This window comes from Peromyscus californicus, unplaced genomic scaffold, assembly GCF_007827085.1.
Source record: "Peromyscus californicus insignis strain IS unplaced genomic scaffold, ASM782708v3 Scaffold_6__1_contigs__length_162567912, whole genome shotgun sequence".
Lineage (NCBI taxonomy): Eukaryota > Metazoa > Chordata > Mammalia > Rodentia > Cricetidae > Peromyscus > Peromyscus californicus.
Genome location: NW_026294584.1, coordinates 139062785 through 139080395, shown reverse-complemented (window position 1 = coordinate 139080395; position 17611 = coordinate 139062785). Strand labels below are relative to the sequence as shown.

The following is a 17611-nucleotide window of genomic DNA, read 5'->3' as shown; positions in this document are numbered from 1 at the left end:
CGCCAATACCCAGCCCCCTAAAAAAAGACAGCAGTGACTAGGATGGAAAGAGGTATATTAAATTTCATATTTATGCAGAGTGGGGAGGCCATGATTGCAGAAGGATGTAGGAGTTCCAACCCGGAGACAATGTGAGTGAGCCAGCAGTCTAGTTTCCAAGTCCATTAAGAGAACAGTGGCTGGCCACTGCCCTTTGTCACAGATTTCCTCCTCTTTGCTGGTGGGGGCCTCGTGGAACTGTGGGGAGACCCCGTGGGGACTGAGGGCCCCTTGGCAGCACCATCCTCTTTTAGGGAGGCAGCTCTCTTGGCAGGCTGCTCTGCTAACTGCGGCTTTCCTTTTTCAATCTTTTTGGTTTTCCCAAGGGACTGACCACAGTCCTTAAGCCGTGGGGCAGGGCAACTCTCAGAGCCTGAAGGCACTGCAGGTGTTTCCGGGTCCACGCCGCTGGGAGGGACTTTCTGCTTTGGGAGGGCGGCCTCCTTGGAGTCCTTTGACTTAGGTCCCCTTCGCTTTAGCTTCCCAGCCACCTTTGGTTCCCTGGTCACTCCAGCTCTTCCATCAGGCCGAGCGCTCTCCTGGGGCCTGGCAGACACTTGGGCCTTTGGGACAGAAGGGACAGTGGGTTCTGAGCCTGGCCCTCTGGAGAGGCCATTCATCTTCTGGAAGGGCTTTCTGGAGTGCTGCGGTCTCCCTGGCTGCTGCTGTACCTTTGCAGCTCCCCCAGCTCTCTTGGCCGGCTGACTACTGTCCTCAGACATGGGGGTGACCTCACCCTTCAACTCAGGCTCTGTCGGAGTAGCTGCTGCTGCATTTCCTGAGGTAAAAATTAAAGAGAAGGTTTGATCATTAAGAAACAAGGAGGTTGTTGGGGGGGGGGGTGCACGCCTTTAATCCCAGCACCTGGGAGGCAGAGGCAGGTAGATCTCTAAGTTTGAGGCCAGCCTGGTCTACAGAGTGAGTTCCAGGACAGCCAGAGTACAGAGAAACCTGTTTTGAAAAAAAAAACAAACAAACAAAAGAGAAAGAAAGCAAGCAAGCAAGAAAGCAAGCAAGAAAGCAAGCAAGCAAGAAAGAAAGAAAGAAAGAAAGAAAGAAAGAAAGAAAGAAAGAAAGAAAGAAAGAAAGAAAGAAAGAAAGAAGGGTTTATTTGGGCACCTCTAGACCAAGAGTTTCACACATTAAGACCCTGTTTTAGGTACCTAATGCAGGACCCTGTGTTAAGGGATCACTGCCTAGTCTCAGCCAAAAGGTTTTCCTAGGAAGCTGCGCCCCCTTGAGGGCAGTATGTAACAAGAAACTCTGAGGATGAGGTAAGTCCCAGTCTCCAAAACAAACCTAAGGTTTGTTTGTTTTTGAAATCCCAGTAGACAGTTCTCCCCATCATGCATTTTCATGCAGTGCAGAAACTAAGACGCAAACTCAACCAGAAACCTGCTAGTAAGTATCAATGAGAACAGTATCAAAACTTGCTATTTTTTAGGTTTCTCTGAGACTAGGTCTCGATATGTAGCCTTGGTTGGTCTTGAACTCACTACAAAGAGACCAGGCTGGCCTCAAACCCAGAGATCTGCCTGCCACTGCCTCCCAAGTACTGGGATTAAGGGCGTGCGCCACCATTGCCCGGCTGCCTTTGCCTCTTAAGATGTGCTGTTTCTGAAGGTTTTGGCTCTATGTTAACTTTTGTAAGGAACCTTGTTTAAAGAGGGACAAAAGGCTACGGTGCAGCTCAGAGACAGAGCACCGACCCGGCATGCACTGGGTCTGCAGCTACCAGAAATCACACACTGTATTCAGATGCTCTTTTTGGCCATCTTCCAACCAACACAAAGCTCAGTCCTGTTCCAGAACTCCCCACCTCCCCTGAGATACAGGCCAGCATCAAGATGGCTGAGAAAACAAACTGCAATTAGGGGCAGGCTCGGAGAACTGCTCAGGGTTCTGCAGAGCCTACCAATCCAGTGCAGAGATGCTGGGCCAGAGCTGTACACAAGAACCCTGAGCCAAGAATCTCGAGAAACCACCACCCGCAATGGGAGCGCACTGAGGCTACACCAACAAAAGACCCCGTCCATCTTAACCTGCTCAAACAGGCAGGACTCGGGACTCAAGGACAACACGGCCCGGATGACAGGGTCTCATCCAAGCACACAGTGGCCGGGTTAAAAAAAAAAAAAACAACAGTCCCCCTCCCCCTCGTCACCTGCAGCCTCTAGAAAAGTGGAAAGCAGGTGGGGAGATGGGTTAGTGGGTAAAGTGCTTGGTACGCAAGCACAGGGACCGAGTTTGGATCACTGCACCCAAGTGAAAAAAAACAAGCTAGGAGTCAGAATTGCAGACGGATCCCAGGTGATCACGTTCCAGACAGCAGTTTAGCTTAAAAAAAAAAAAGAGTGGAGTGAGGTGTGTGCGTCAGGGGGTGGGGGGATGGCTACGAAGAGCTACTCTTAGGAGCTTCTGGCAGCTGATTGCTGTTGAGGGTGGAGTCAGGCTTAAGGGATGAGGCCGAGAGGCTCCTCAGGCTCCTCAGGCTCCAGGAGACGGCCCCACACCCATCCACACGGTCAACCCCACATGGACTTGGGGAGGCAAAGCGGGGGCAGGGGAGGACTTAAGAGACCTGATCTGAAACACATTATAGAAATGAACAAATATTTTTTAAAATATTCTTTTTAAAAGTAGGGGTGGGGGCTGGAGAGATGGCTCAGAGGTTAAGAGCACTGGCTGCTCTTCCAGAGGTCCTGAGTTCAATTCCCAGCAACCACATGGTGGCTCACAACCATCTGTAATGAGATCTGAAGCCCTTTTCTGGTGTGAAGGCATGCATGCAGGCAGAACAGTGTATACATAATAAATAAATAAATCTTAAAAAAAAAAGTAGGGGTCGGCCCAGCAGGTAAAGGCACCTGCTGCCAAGCCTGAGTTTGATCAGGACCCACATGGTGGAAAACAGAGAACTCCCAAAAGTTATTCTCCGACCTTCATAGGTGTACTGTGGCATGCACATGCCCACACACATATACACACAAAAAATAAATAAAATGTAATTAAGTAAGGTGGAGAACAGAGGCCAATGCCTCGAAGTTGAGCTCCAGCTTCCCCACACGCACGTGAGCACACCTCCACCACACATGCACATCACACTGCATACACCACTTACCTTACATTTAAAAAAAAGAAAAAAAGACAGGAAGAGGAAAGGTGGGGAGAGCAAACTACCTGTGTGGGGCTGGGGGATAGAGTTGGAAAACTTCTTGAACTTGGCGATAAAGAAACCGTCCATGTTGTGAGTGTGAGGGTAGAAGCGTCTCGTGGACCGCAGAGTGGGGTGAAAGCGCCTTTCTCGAAAGCGGGTAAAACCTTCCTGGCCAAAGTCTAGGCCCGTGGGCACCAGCCGCACGTTCCTCTTCTTCAGGGCATAGTCTACCACCCATTCGTTCTCTTCCACCTGCAAAGACAAAGCAGGAGGGATGGAGCAGCCTGAGAGCGCACAATGACCCAGCCTCCGCGGCTCTGCCCCTGCTGCGACCTCACCATGATGGAACAGGTACAGTAGACCAGGTAGCCCCCAGTCTTGGAGGCAGCGTTGACCGAGTCAATAGCACTGAGCAGCAGTTCCTTCTGAAGGTGGGCACAGCGCAGGACATCCTTCTCATCCTGTCCAAGAGAACCAGGAGTGGAGACTTCAGAAACCAGCCTGAGGAAGGCAGCTGCTGCCTACAGGGTGTTCTGACTTCAACACTCCAGCCCCCCAAGATCAGCCAAGCCAACCCCAGCCCAGGCCCTTACCTTGTTAGTCTTCACAGCAGGGTCCTTGGAGATGACCCCTGTGCCACTGCAAGGAGCATCCAGTAGCACTCGGTCAAAGCCCCCCACCACCTTGGGGAACTGGCGCCCATCGTAGTGGCTGATAATGGTGTTGGTGACTCCCAACCGATGCAGGTTGCCCACCACACTCTTGAGCCGCTCAGCATTGGCATCATTGGCAAGGATCACTCCTGTGTTCTTCATCAGCTGAGCTGTGGGAAAGGACAGAGCTCGGCAGCAGCGCCTCGGGCAAAAACACGCTACCTTCCCTCCAGCCCAGAGCCCACAGGCTAGCTCCTCCGCCTATCCAGCCTGCACCAGCCGTCCAGTGCACACCGGGACGTCCCCACCCACAGGTCCCCACCCACAGGTCCCCACCCACAGGTTCCCACTTCTGCTGACCAGCTTTCCAGCCCTACACACAAAGTTACTTTTCTTTTCTGAGACAGGATCTCATCTAGCCATGGCCAGCCACGAATCTGGAGTACTGGGATTACAGGCTTACACTATCACAGCCAGCTCAAAGTGCCAAGGGCTTCGAGAGGCATTATGTGACCTTCTGAAGCCAAGCACGGTAACAGCCAACCTAAGCACAATTAACTACCCAAGTCAGCCAAGGTCAGATAGAGGGTTAAATAACAGAGCTGAACCCAGAGCCTAGATCCCAGAAACTGCTCCTCCCTTTCTGCTAGATGCAAGCACACCAAGCTGGACCAGCTTGAAGGGCTCACCAACACTGTATTCTCTCTAAAGCGCGGCCTGGTGACACCCACCCAGCCTGCCCTTTTCTTACCTATGTAGCTAGTCTTCCCGCCAGGAGCACAGCACATGTCTAAGATCCGCTCATGCTCCTGAGGTGCCAGGGCCATGACAGGTAACATGCTTGAGGCTCCCTGAAGCATATAATGCCCAGCCAGATACTCAGGAGTAGCGCCTGTGAAAGGGGACCGCTGTGTGAGATGCTGGCACAGGGACGGAACAGAAGGGCTACTGGCTGGGGACACTTACCAATAGGCACAGAAGAATCATACACCACAAGTCCAGACTTTGACCACTTTCCCAAGGGGTCCAGATTAACTCCACGATTGATGAGAGCCTGAAAAAGGGATGAAGATGTCCAAACCAAGTATTCTACCCAGAAAAGAGGCAGGCATGAGAAGCTGGTCCATGCAGGTCCATGCAGTGCAACTCAACACACCCACTCAAGACAGCCGGCAGATCCTCCCTTCCTACCGTCCACCTGCCCCTTTGCCTCCAGTTCCAGGACGGATGGAACCCAAAGCCTTGTAAAGGTTGAACAAAGGTCAACCACTGAGCTACTCTAGCCCTTGTCCTTCAAGTCCCTTGTTTTGAGACAGGGTATTGCTATGTAGCCTGAGCTATCTTGCCTCAACCTCACAAGTGCTGGGATTATTGGTGTAAACTACCAGAACTAGCCACACACCCCCAACTGGAGATTGCTATGGAATAATCAATCCTTTTGCACACTGTGGAGATTTGCCACTGTGATTGGTTTCATAAAGAAGCCGACTGGCCAACAGCTGAACAGGATAAACTTAGGCGGGAAAGCCAAACTGAGAATGCTGGGAAGAAGGGTGGAGTCTGAGGAGTCTCAAGTAGAAACGGAGAAGCAAGATGGACATGCTGTACTGAAAAAGGTACCAAACCACATGGCAAAGCATAGATAAGAAATATGGGGGGGCTGGAGAGATGGCTCAGAGGTTAAGAGCACTGGCTGCTCTTCCAGAGGTCCTGAGTTCAATTCCCAGCACCCACGTGGTGACTCACAACCACCTGTAATGAGATCTGGTGCCCTCTTCTGGCCTGCAGTCACACATGCTGTATACATAATAAATAAATAGATAATAAATAAAAAGAAATATGGGTTAAAGAGTTAGCTAGTAACAAGCCTGAGCTATTAGCCAAGCATTTATAATTAATATTAAGCCTCTGTGTGTTTATTTGAGAGCTGCTGGCAGGACAGAAACTTCTGCCTACAGGGGATTGTGGCTAGGGCTTGTGCAAGCTAAAGCTAGTGCTCTAGCCCTGAGGCACACTCCCAGCCTCTTTGACCCACTCCCCATTTTTCAACCCCAGGTTTCTAATTCAGTCAAGTACATTCCATATACACAGACTACCACCTCCTGTTAAATAACATAAAAACTACAGCCGGGCGGTGGTGGCGCACGCCTTTAATCCCAGCACTTGGGAGGCAGAGCCAGGCGGATCTCTGTGAGTTTGAGGCCAGCCTGGGCTACCAAGTGAGTTCCAGGAAAAGGCACAAAGCTACACAGAGAAACTCTGTCTCAAAAAACTACAATATACAAAACTGGAGAGATGCCTCAACCATCTCCATTGAAAAGGATCTGGATTCAATCCCAGCACCCACATGGTGGCTCACAACAATTCATAACTCCCAGGCATTCACATGGTGAAATTAATAAATAATATACAGGCTAGGCTGCAGTGACACACGCCTTTAATCCCAGCACTCAGGAGGCAGAGCCAGAATTCAACTCTGTTTAGTTCGAAGCCAGCCTGGTCTACAGAGCAAGATCCAGGACAGGCACCAAAACTACATGGAGAAACATTGTCTCAAAAAATCAAAAAATAAAAATAAATAAAGTACATAAATCTTTAAAACAAAAAAAGAACAGTATACAATATAGCGCTGATTTTGGAAGCAAAGTCTTTAACCTCGGGTACGGTTAAAATTATCTATGGATGTGTTTTACTGGGGGCAAGAATCAGTTTCTGAGCTTCTTGGTGACCTTCCTCCAATTCCTTAGAAAGCAGCAGTTCATCCAGTCGCAGAGAACAGAGGCTGCAAAGACAAGGTCCTACTCTACAGTGACCTAGGCCTTCAGTCTATCAGACAGACAACAGGCCTCCCACAGCTTGCCTGCTGGGACCATGCTTATAACAAGACATACTTAGGTCTGAAGAACCCACCCAGTCAGGACTGGGCAGGGTGATCCCCAGATGAGCAAAAGTTGGTCCAGTGCTGAATTAAATGACACCGACTCCTCACCTGAGCAAGGTCTCTGCGACGGGTTTTCAAGGTGTTGGTCCGAAGGGTGATTGGCCGGGGCACCTCATTAGCTTCTAAGAACTCAATCAACTGCAGTGGAGACAGAGCATGGAGACTGAGGCAAGAGAACCATGGAGCTGGGGGCGGGGCTAGATGTCTTCACACCCCTCAACAGCAAGAAAAGCAGAAGCAATGGACTGGCAGGAGGGTACCTCAGACAGAGGGAAGAGCTCCATGAGCTTGCCCAGCAGGAAGTCTCCATAGGAATAGTAAGTGGCCAGATCCTTCTGAAGCCGATTCAGATACTCAGAACGAGACCGTCCTTCTTCCCTCTGAGCCCCAAAATTCCGAAGTACCCCCACTATATCCTGGATCCGCTTGTGAACGCGCTGCAGGTCTGGAGCCTGGGCATGTGGGCCCATTGAGGAAATGTTACCTCAAGTCATCACCCTGAGAAAGCCACCCACACACCTTCCTCCCACCCTCTCTGCACTCCAAGGATATCCTGCTCCATCTCTCCAGCAGGGGGCAGCACGAAGGCTTCCTCATCTTCCACATTGATCTGCAAATCCTCTACTTTGTCATCCTTTTGGTGACTGGACTCAGCCAGGGCATCATCATCTTCCTCTTCATCAGTCTCGTCTTCACTCCACTGGCCCCTAGAAACAAGGCCAGGAACAGAGGTTCAAGCCAAAACAGACACCCCCTCCTCAAATCTTCCTCCCCAAAGCTGCTGCTAAACTCACCCAGCTGCAGCTTCCCGGGCCTTCCGCTTCAGAGCAGCTCTTTCAATGGGTAACAGCTGCAGAGAGAAGGGCTGGTGACAAGGCTGCCTTGTCATCCCCTCACACGTCCTTCCCATTCATCCAACACTCAGAAGGAAACAGAGAAGCTAAAGACGAGGAAGATTTGACACAGAAACTAGCTTACACAGGGATTTCCTCTTCCGTTTTCAAGACAGGGTTTCTGTGTATCAGCCCTGGCTGTCCTGGAACTCACTTTGGAGATCAGGCTGGCCTCAAATTCACAGAAATCTGCCTGCCTCTGCCTCCCAGGAGCTGGGATTAAAGGCATGCACCACTAAGGCCCAGCATTCCTCCTTAGTTTTTAATTTTTAGGGGTTTTTATTATTTTTTTTTCTTGGTTTTTCGAGACAGGGTTTCTCTGTGTTGTTTTGGTGCCTGTCCTGGATCTCACTCTATAGACCAGGCTGGCCTTGAACTCAGTGATCTGCCTGGTTCTGCCTCCAGAGTGCTGGGATTAAAGGCATGCGCCACCACCACCTGGCAATTTTAGGGTTTTTTTTAACTTGTAAATGTTTTGCATGAGTATGATGGGTGTTTTGCCTGAAGGTCTGTGCAGGAAGAAGCCCTTGGAGACCAGGAGAGTTGAATTCCCTGGATCTGGAATGACAGACAGCTGTGAGCCACCATTTGGATGCAGGGAAACAAATCCAGGTCCTCTGCAAGAATAGCCAGGGCACTTAACTCGAGACACCTCTCCAGGTCCTTTACTTTTTAAATTTTATGTTTTGCCTGCAAGTATTTCTGTGTACATTACATGCATGCAGTGTCCATGGAGACCAGAAGAGGAGGACATTAGAACACAGAGAACTGGAGTTACAGATGGTTTTGAGCAGCCTCATGGGCATTGGAGTCAAACCTGGATCATCTGTAAGAGCAGATGTGTGCTCTTAACCACTGAGCGCTCTCCAGCTCCAGGTGTGTGTTTGTTTGTTTTTGTTTGAGATAGTCTTACCCTGTTGTCCAGGCTGGCCTCAAACTCACAGCAATCCTCCTGCTTCAGTCTCCTAAGTGTGGGGATTACCATGCTTAGCTCCTTATTTCTTTTCTTTGTTTGTTTTTTGTTGGGTTTTTTTTTTTTTTTTCAAGACAGGGTTTCTCTGTGTAGCTTTGGAGTCTGTCCTGGATCTCGCTCTGTAGACCAGGCTTCGAACTCACAGAGATCCGCCTGGCCAGATCTGCCTCCCGAGTGCTGAGATTAAAAGTGCCACCGTTGTCCAGCCCTTATTTCTTTTGACAAGGTCATGCACACTTACACCCTAGCATTCAGGAGGCCAGGTCAGAGCATAGAGAGTTTGGAACCAGCCTGAGATACACAACAAAAAAGGAAATACCTCATGCATAAAGAGAACACATGTTCTTGGGCCTTGCTTTGACATATTTTCTTCTTGAATTACTCTGCATATTACTCTATTATCTTGTATACAATGTAAATCACGTTTCACTTCCAAGTGTTTCTTTCCTTTCTTTCTTTCTTGTTTTTGGGGACAGGATTTCTGTGTGTAGTGCAGCTCTTGCTGTCCTGGAACTAGCTCTGTAGTTGTAGTTGTAGACCAAGTTGGCCTTGAACTCAAAAGATCTGCCTGCCTCTGCCTCTTGAGTACAGGGATTAAAGGCGTGTGCCACCATGCCTGGATAAGATTTTATCTTTTTCTCCTGTAGTTTTGATGCCTGTCCTGGGTCTTGCTCTGTAGACCAGGCTGGCTTTGAACTGACAGAGATTCACCTGGCTCTGCCTCCCAAGTGCTGGGATTAAAGACATGTGCCACCACCGCCTGGCCTAAGATTTTATCTTACTTTTAACTACATGTGTATGTGAGCATCTATGTGTGTACATGTGCACACGGTGCAGATGCCCAGAGGCCATCATAGGGCCTTTGATCCCCTGGACTTAAGATTACAGGCTCAAAAAAAAAAAGAGTTGCAGGCTCCAAAGCTACACAACAAAAACAAACAAAAGAAAGTTACAGGCAGCTGTGATCAGTCCAACAAGTGCTGAGAACTAAACCTAGGTCCTCTGCAAGTATTCTTAGCCACATCTCTCCACCAAGCTACAGTTAGAGGCCAGACATGAAAGAGGCAAGCCTAGTCTACATAGTGAGACCCTGTCTCAAGTAAGTATTTTCACAGACACGACAGCCAATGTTAATTCACCATGTGTCTGAGCTGTGGCCCATTTACATGCTGGAAGTTTCCTGGGTTTGGCCTTTACACTTTCTGCAGAGGGCAGTGCTGTACACTATACAAGTTTAGATGACTGCCTCTTCTGAAATACGCACACTCACCTCCTAGTCCTACGATCACTGGCACTCCAGTAAATAAACCGTTACCCACATTATATACCATCTCCCTAACAATAAGCTAGATAAAAAGAAAATCTTTTTTCTTTGGCAGAGTCTTACTATACTGTCCAGGCTGCTCTTGAACCCCTGGGCATCTGGCCTGTGCCACCTGGACAGAAACTTTTCAGTGCTCGGTTCAACTATCAAGGCCTCACCTATCAGGTGAGTGCTCTACTACTTCAGCCCTGCAACAACTGCTTTATTAAAAAACGAGCATTCAGGGCTGGAGAGATGGCTCAATGGTTAAGAACATGGACTGCTCTTCCAGAGGACCCGGGTTCAATTCCCAGCACCCACATGGCAGCTCACAACTGCCTGTAACTCCTGTTCCAGGGGATCCGACACCCTCACACAGACATGCATGTGGGCAAAACATCAATGTACATAAAATACAAATAAACAAATTATTTAAAAAAAAAAACAAAAAAAAAAAACGAGCATTCAGACGGGCGGTGGTGGCGCACGCCTTTAATCCCAGCACTCAGGAGGCAGAGCCAGGCGGATCTCTGTGAGTTCAACGCCAGCCTGGGCTACAGAGTGAGTTCCAGGAAAGGCGCAAAGCTACACAGAGAAACCCTGTCTCGGGAAAAAAAACAAAACAAAAAAAAACCAAAAAAACGAGCATTCGAAGGCCAGGCAGTGGTGGTGCATCTCTGTGAGTTTGAGGCCAGCCTGGTCTACAGAGCAAGTTCCAGGACAGCCAGGACCACACAGAGAAACCCTGTGAGAAGCTAGCAGTGCTAGTTTCAAACTTGTGAGTGCTGACAGAAAGCACAGAGAACCGGAGCCTTTATTCCACTCTACGAGAGCCTGGACGAACTGGAAAGAAGCTAAAAAGCAAGCTAAACGTGGTGGCACACGCCTGAGATGCCAGCACGTGAGAGGCCAAGGCAGGAGGACTACACATTCTGAGCCAGCCTGGGAACTGAAAGGCTAAGAGTCAAAGTCAGGCACAGTGACATATATCTGTAATCCCAGCACTGAGGGGGCCAGTATAGGATAGCTGTAAATCTGAGGCCAGCTTGGGCTCTGCAGTAAGTTCAGGCTAACCAGGGCTACACAGCAGAACCTTGTCTCTAAACAACCATCAAACTGTGTGTGGTGGCACACAACTTTAATCCCAGCACTCAGGAAGCAGAGGCAGGCAGATCCGAGTTAAGGAGCTAGCCTTGCCCTACACAGTAAGACCCTGTCTCAAGCTAACAAAAAGATCTACCCGAGAATACACAGAAGTGAATCTCACCTTTCCCTCCTCATCCTCCAGCTCAGAGTCAGCTCCATAGTCATCCACCATATCAGCATCACTGTCCTCAGAGCCCCAGAGGTCCCCCTGGTTTGCCACACCATCTTCCTCAGAGTCTTCCTCCTCATCCCCGTCACTGTTAGGAGTTGGTGCTGGGCGCTTCTTACCTCGAGCCTGGACTGCTCCTGAAAACAGTAAGGGTTTGACCAATCCTGAACAAATGGCCATCACATTCCCTGTCCCACACCTCTGGAACCTGTACTGAGAAATGACTTCACAGTTAAAAGCACATACTCACCTTGCAGTGGACCCGAGTTCAGTTCCCAGAACCCACACCTGACAATTCACAACTACCTATATCTCCATCTCCAGGTAGATTCAGCATACACCCATACTCTCACCCATACATACACATAATTAACAAATAAAAAAATAGGGCTGGAGAGATGACTCAGTGGTTAAGAGCAGCTGTTACTCTTACAAAGGACCCCAGGTTTGGTTCCCAGCACTCTCATGGTGATTCACAACTATCTGTAACCCTAGTTACACCTTCTTCTGATGTCCATGGCACCAGGCACACATGTGATACACATCCATACACGCAATACACGCAGGCGAAACACTCGGGCACATAGAATAAATTGAGACAAAGTTTTTAAAAATTAAGTAAGATAAAAAAATAATCTTAACAAGCTGGGCGGCGGCGGTGCACATCTTTAGTCCCAGCACTTGGGAGGCAGAGACAGGCGGATCTCTGTGAGTTCAAGGCCAGCCTGGTCTACAAAGTGAGTTCCAGGACAGCCAGGGCTACACAGAGAAACCCTGTCTCAAAAAAACCTTAACTGGGCATGGCAACACACACCTTTAATTCCAGCACTCGGGAGGCAGAGGCAGAGTGAGTTCCAGGCCAGTCTGGTCTATCTAGTGAGTCCAAGAACAGCCAAGGCTATACATTGAGATCCTGTCTCAAACAAAAATAGATCTTAAAAAAAAAAAAAGGCCTTTTGTTTTTCCTTTCATTCTAGAAATACTTAGCCCTATCCAGGACCCAGAAGATTCCTCACACAGCAACCAACTCCTATTTTCACTCACCTTTTGACAGCTCTCCAGGCAATGTTTTAATCCCAGGAGACTTATTTGGCTTAGGGACGTCAACAGACCTGGACCTCCTCTTGGCTGCCCTGAAAAAGATACAGAAAGTGAAAACATGGGAACATGCTTCTAGGTCATGCCACCTCCCACCACGAGGAAACATGACAATGTACAACTAACCCTCTTCATCCATGTATCAAGCAGCTCCAATTTTTGCTAAACCCAGGCATCCACACTCACCTCTTCCGAGCACGACTGGACAGCCTCTTGAAATTCTCATCACCAGCTGTTTTAAAAGGGAGCAGAGTAGGAGTTGATTGGAGACACACAAAATAGGAGCAGGAATGTAATTAGGAAGAGAGTTCCTACACTAAAGTGTGACAGACAGAATTAGTGATGTGGCTCAACGGTAGTGTGTGTGCTTGGCATGTGCATGCCCCTGGGTTCACCCACGGCATCAGGAAAGAAAGACAAGGTTACAAAGTACAGTCAAGGTGTGTCACTTCATAACACTTTCCTAGGAGTTAAGGCGAGATGCGAAGGGTGGGATGATGGTACAGCCTGAGCCAAGAGCTGGAAAAGCCCTGGGTTCCATTCCCATCACCTCCAGTAAAGGAAAAAAAAGTGAGAGAAGATGTAGAGGCGACGAAGCAGCCATCCATCTGACTGCTCAGCAACCAGGTCCAAATAGGGGCACTTTGGTAACAGCAGAACCTCAGAACCTTTTCTGCCCTTTCCTTTATTCTCAGCTTATTCAGTTATCCACTACAGTAGAGTTTAACTTTGAAACTGTTATTTTTTTATACTCTACAGGAAACCACAGCCCTTTCCACTTAATAACTGTGTGCAAGACACCGGACTCCTCAGCATCCGTTCCTGAACAAAGCTTCTCTCCAGGAACTCTAAAATTCGAAGAAGCGATGCCATGTGTCCATAGGGCTGAGGATCTCTTTCATGGGCCTGGGACTGGCCACTACTTCAGTAAACCGTGCCTTCCATTCACAACCGACCAACTCCGTGCACAGTCTTTTGTCCCCAGCAGTGGTTCACCACACAGGACTCAGACCCATGCTTTCATCCCTTCTTGCAGACAATCCATGACTGGCCTGTCCCGTTCCCAACTCTTGCTTGCTAAAACCAGGCTCGACAAAACCTTTCTAAGTTCTTCATGAGAGCTCCCTTTCTGGAAACGGAGAACGACACCTCTCCTCGCTCACCCGGGTACCCGTGCATCTACCCTACCTTCCAACACGGATGACTTATGTCCTAGCAACTCACATCTACGCAGCAGGTGAAGGCGGACGCGCAAACGGGAAGAGGTTATGACACAAAATGGACCAAAGGCTGGGCGGGGTCTGGGAGCGACGACCCTCACCTGCAGGCAAGAATCTGACCAGTTCGGTCTCTGCACCCTTCTGTTTTCGGGCCTTTCGGCCGGGCCCACGCTTCTCTTTCTTCGTAGGGTCCAACTTACGCCCCATGGTACTAAAGCAAAGAAAAACGGGAGAAGGCGGCGTTACGGTGCTGAAAAGGGAACGCAGGCCGTAGACTTGGCGACATTACCTGCGAAGGGGTACCACCCGGCCCAGAACCTGTGCTCGCGACCCCTGATGGGGCTCTCTAGGCACTCCCACCAGACCCAGACCCAGGTCGAAACCCTGTTCCGGGAGCCTGCAGACGCACCTGAAGCCTCCGCTTGGCTAGACCCGGGTCCTCTAGATGTAGAGCCTCCAGCCAAGGCCCGCTCCACGTGCACTCAGGGACGAGCTCCCAGGCAGCACACCGACAAAGTGTATCGCGCACGCGCAGGGCGCCCCGCCTCTTCCGGCCGCCGCACCGGAACCGACCCAGTCCAGGAACAGGCGCGTCTCCGGCTGTTCAGGGAGGGAAACGTGCCCCGGCGGGCTCCTGCTTACTCCGCCCTGCCGCCGAGCGCCGGCTTCTCTCCGCGGGTTCCAGCTTAGGACTCCCGAGGCCGCTGTGCTCCTACCTAGACCCGCAGCACGGCCTTCGCCCTGGCAATCTGCGAATTGCCTTAGATCTCAGGATCGCGAGGTTCCACGTCTCCGCCCTCCTGTTCCCCAAGTTTTAAATAGAGCCGCTTTCCTTACGGAAAGTCAGTCTTCCTCTCCTGGCCGACCCTCTTCACATCGCATCGTCAGAAATACGTGCTCGGCCCTCCTTCAGTGCTGTACTAGAGTTGAGAACTTCCCAGGCTTGGGCATGGCTCAGTGAATGAATGTGCTTGCTGTCAAGCCTGACAACCAGAGTTGGTTACGGGATACACCCGTACTGTGAGCGTCGGGACCCAACTCCTGCAGGTCGCCCTTTGACCTCCACGTGTACAGTAGTCCTCCCCTCAAATATATGTTATACAAAATGTAAACTATAAGCTGCTGTGGCGTTGTGCACTCCTTTAATCCCAGCTCTCTGGAAACAGAGTTTGGGGGCAGCCTGGAGTTCAAGGACCCAGGACTACACAAAGAAACCCGGTCTTGAAAAAACAAAAAGAGTAGGAAAACTGAATAACTTAAAAGGGCATGGTAGGACACATCCTTAATTCCCACACTCAAGAGGCAGAGGCAGGCGGTACTTAGTTCGATGCTAGCCCGTCTCAAAAATAAAAATTATATATGCAGACGTGTGTACATGTATATATAATGTTCCCGTGTAGCATGCTTGCCTACAACTACCAAGCAGGTAATTATTTCATTCAGGACACTGGGAATAACTTGCTCCAGGTCAGAGCCTATAAAGGGATGGTGCAGTAGTCTCCTCCTCCACAACAGGCAGCACCTGGCACCCACACTCACCCACACAGAACCAAATCACTAAAATACAAGGAAACTTTTATTTTCAATTCTCATCAAGAAATTTGTTGTGGTTTTTTATGCTTTTGGTTCTTTTCCTTTTTTTTTTTTTTCCAACTTTATTTAAGCCGCTCAGTGGCTGGAGCCGCTGGGTTCCTGGTATGAAAAAGATGCCAACAGAGGTAGCTGTGTCTCGCCCAGGGGCCCGGCCCACTCTGAATACCCCCCAAAAGGAGAAAACACAAAGTAAACCAACAAAATAAAACCAAAAGAGGAAGAAATTCAGATCATTTTCTTCAAGCCTGGCAGAACCCACAACAGTCTGTACCAGGCGCTCGCTCTGTGGGGAGAAGCCAGGGTCCAGAAGGCAGCCAGCCCGCAGCTCCTTGCACATGGCGCCCTGCTACTGCTGCTAGCCTCTCCAGCAGGAAGGGCACCGGTGCCTGCACTCCCTCCCTGCCCCTAGTGCATAGGGCTGCTCCTTTACAACTCAGACATGGGCAGAAGGAAGGCCAGATCTCTCCAGCCCCCAGGGGGCAGCCGGGACAAGAGAAAGTGAGGAAGGTCACTGCTCTGTGGTGGAGGTGATAGAACCACTGGGTCTTCACTGCTGCTGGGCTACCTAGAGGGAAAAACAGCCAAGAGTCAGAACAGGAGCCCAGGTACCCGATGCCACGGGAGGCAGCCAGTAGGAAACCCAAGGACACAAGCGAGCACAAACTGCAGTGGCTTTGTGGGAAGAGCTACAACTACAACAGTGGTCCTACCTGCTGTGGGGGAGGTTCTGGTGCCCTGTTTGCCAGGCGGCTGAGAATGTTCCGCTCTGACATCTGTAACCTCACAGCAACTGGGGGGATGCGGGCAATAGTAGCTGGGAGTCGAGTCACATCAGCTTTCATGTCACTCAACAGTTCCTCCAGCTGTTTCAGGACTGCAGGGGAAAAAAAAAAAAATGTCGTGAGCTGTGGTAGTCAAGGGCACAGTGCCAACCTAGAGGACCAGCTGCCCCACCAGCATATACCAGGATATGCTGTTGCCTCTTGACACTCACTTAACCTGGCCTGGCCCAGACTCCGGATTCCTCACATTCTAGTCCCAATTGGCTTTTGTTTCACATGTTGCCCAGGCTAGGCCTGGAACTTCTGAGCTCAGGTGACATTCCTGCCTTGTCTCCCACCACAGTTGGCTGACTCTGATTTTAGAGCCACCAAACCCTTTAGCTCATCATCCCTTCTACTGTCTCCATTTTTTTTTTTTTTTTTTTTTTTTGGTTTTTCGAGACAGGGTTTCTCTGTGTAGCTTTGCGCCTTTCCTGGAACTCACTTGGTAGCCCAGGCTGGCCTCAAACTCACAGAGATCTGCCTGGCTCTGCCTCTTGAGTGCTGGGATTAAAGGCGTGCGCCACCACCACCCGGCCTGTCTCCATTTTTTTTTTAAAGGTTGGCCTCAAACTCACTGTAGCCAAACATGACCATGATTTCCTGATCCTCCTGCCTCCACCTCCCTGGGCTGAGATCACAGGCAAGTGCCAACACAGGGCTTTATTATTATTTCTTGCAGTTTTTATTCTCAGCATCAGGGGTCAAACCAAGGGGCTGTGCTCCTCCACTTGACAAACTGAATCCTATGATCTCCTCTTCTGCACGCATGCCTTTCTACTTCCTGGATGTCTCCCACTACCTTTACGACACCCACCTTTTCCTCATTTCACCCTCCACGCCCTCATAATGTTTTAATTAGAAATACAATGTTGAAAGGGGTCTAGAATTTGAAGAGATCTAAAATCTCCTGAAGTCACCTCTAAAATATTCCCAATGACACTATTATTCTCAAGAACTTGAATATACTAAGAGTTCAAAGAGAAAACTGCTGTCCTTGTAAAGATCCTCAGCAGGAAGTCAGGGATATCAGGGAGGGAGAGTGGAGAGGGGCTGAAGGAGCAGGAGGCAGGGGAGCCACTGACGACCTTTGTGTAAGACTGCATTGGCTGGCTTATTTCCTGCCATTGACTCCTTGGACAGGTGCTGGTGACTTTCTGCCAAACACTCCACCTCAGCAAAACGAGTGTTAAGGGCCATAGACGGGTGAGAGGGGTCTTCTGACATGTTCAGGTAAGCGGCCCTTCGAAGCTGCTCCTCGATCACCAGGGCTTGTTCTAAGAGCTGCAGAAGAGAAAGAGGAGAAAGGGTGGACTAATGGCCGCTTTCTCACTGACGGGGCTCTCAGCTCACCTCTTCTTCCGATGAACAAGAACCTGGAAAGAACTTCTACCCCTCCCCCATGTGGTTCACAGTACACCAACTCCTTCCCATTTGGAGGTCCACACTTTCACAATTCCTTACTCTTTAGATCCTCAGAGAAATCCTAAAAACTAAACTTAGAAAAGTAAAATAAATAAGACCACAGGTAATTTCCCCTGCTAGAGATAATGTTAACATTTTGATCATTTCTTCCAAAATTTTTCTGTGTATACATCATTTACA

General features: G+C 49.6%; 2 protein-coding genes across 2 annotated transcripts in view; both read right to left on the bottom strand.

Moving 5' to 3' along the window:
- Positions 1-38: 38 nt before the first annotated feature.
- Positions 39-14133, bottom strand: Nop2 (NOP2 nucleolar protein). Its single transcript, XM_052719380.1, has 15 exons — positions 14002-14133; positions 13694-13803; positions 12559-12604; positions 12319-12407; positions 11227-11411; positions 7585-7640; positions 7343-7497; positions 7051-7250; positions 6839-6928; positions 4816-4903; positions 4601-4741; positions 3790-4019; positions 3535-3657; positions 3220-3448; positions 39-817 (listed from the first exon to the last, which is right to left on the bottom strand). Exons 2-15 carry the CDS (start codon positions 13797-13799, stop codon positions 165-167), a joined length of 2391 nt encoding a protein of 796 aa, XP_052575340.1. The 5' UTR covers positions 13800-13803; positions 14002-14133; the 3' UTR covers positions 39-164.
- A 1017-nt stretch (positions 14134-15150) lies between these two features.
- Positions 15151-17611, bottom strand: part of Chd4 (chromodomain helicase DNA binding protein 4) — a 37311-nt gene continuing 34850 nt past the window's right edge. The window contains 3 exon segments of the mRNA XM_052719377.1: positions 15151-15750; positions 15896-16059; positions 17095-17290. Of these exon segments, the coding sequence (XP_052575337.1) occupies positions 15733-15750; positions 15896-16059; positions 17095-17290 (378 nt within the window). The 3' untranslated portion in view covers positions 15151-15732.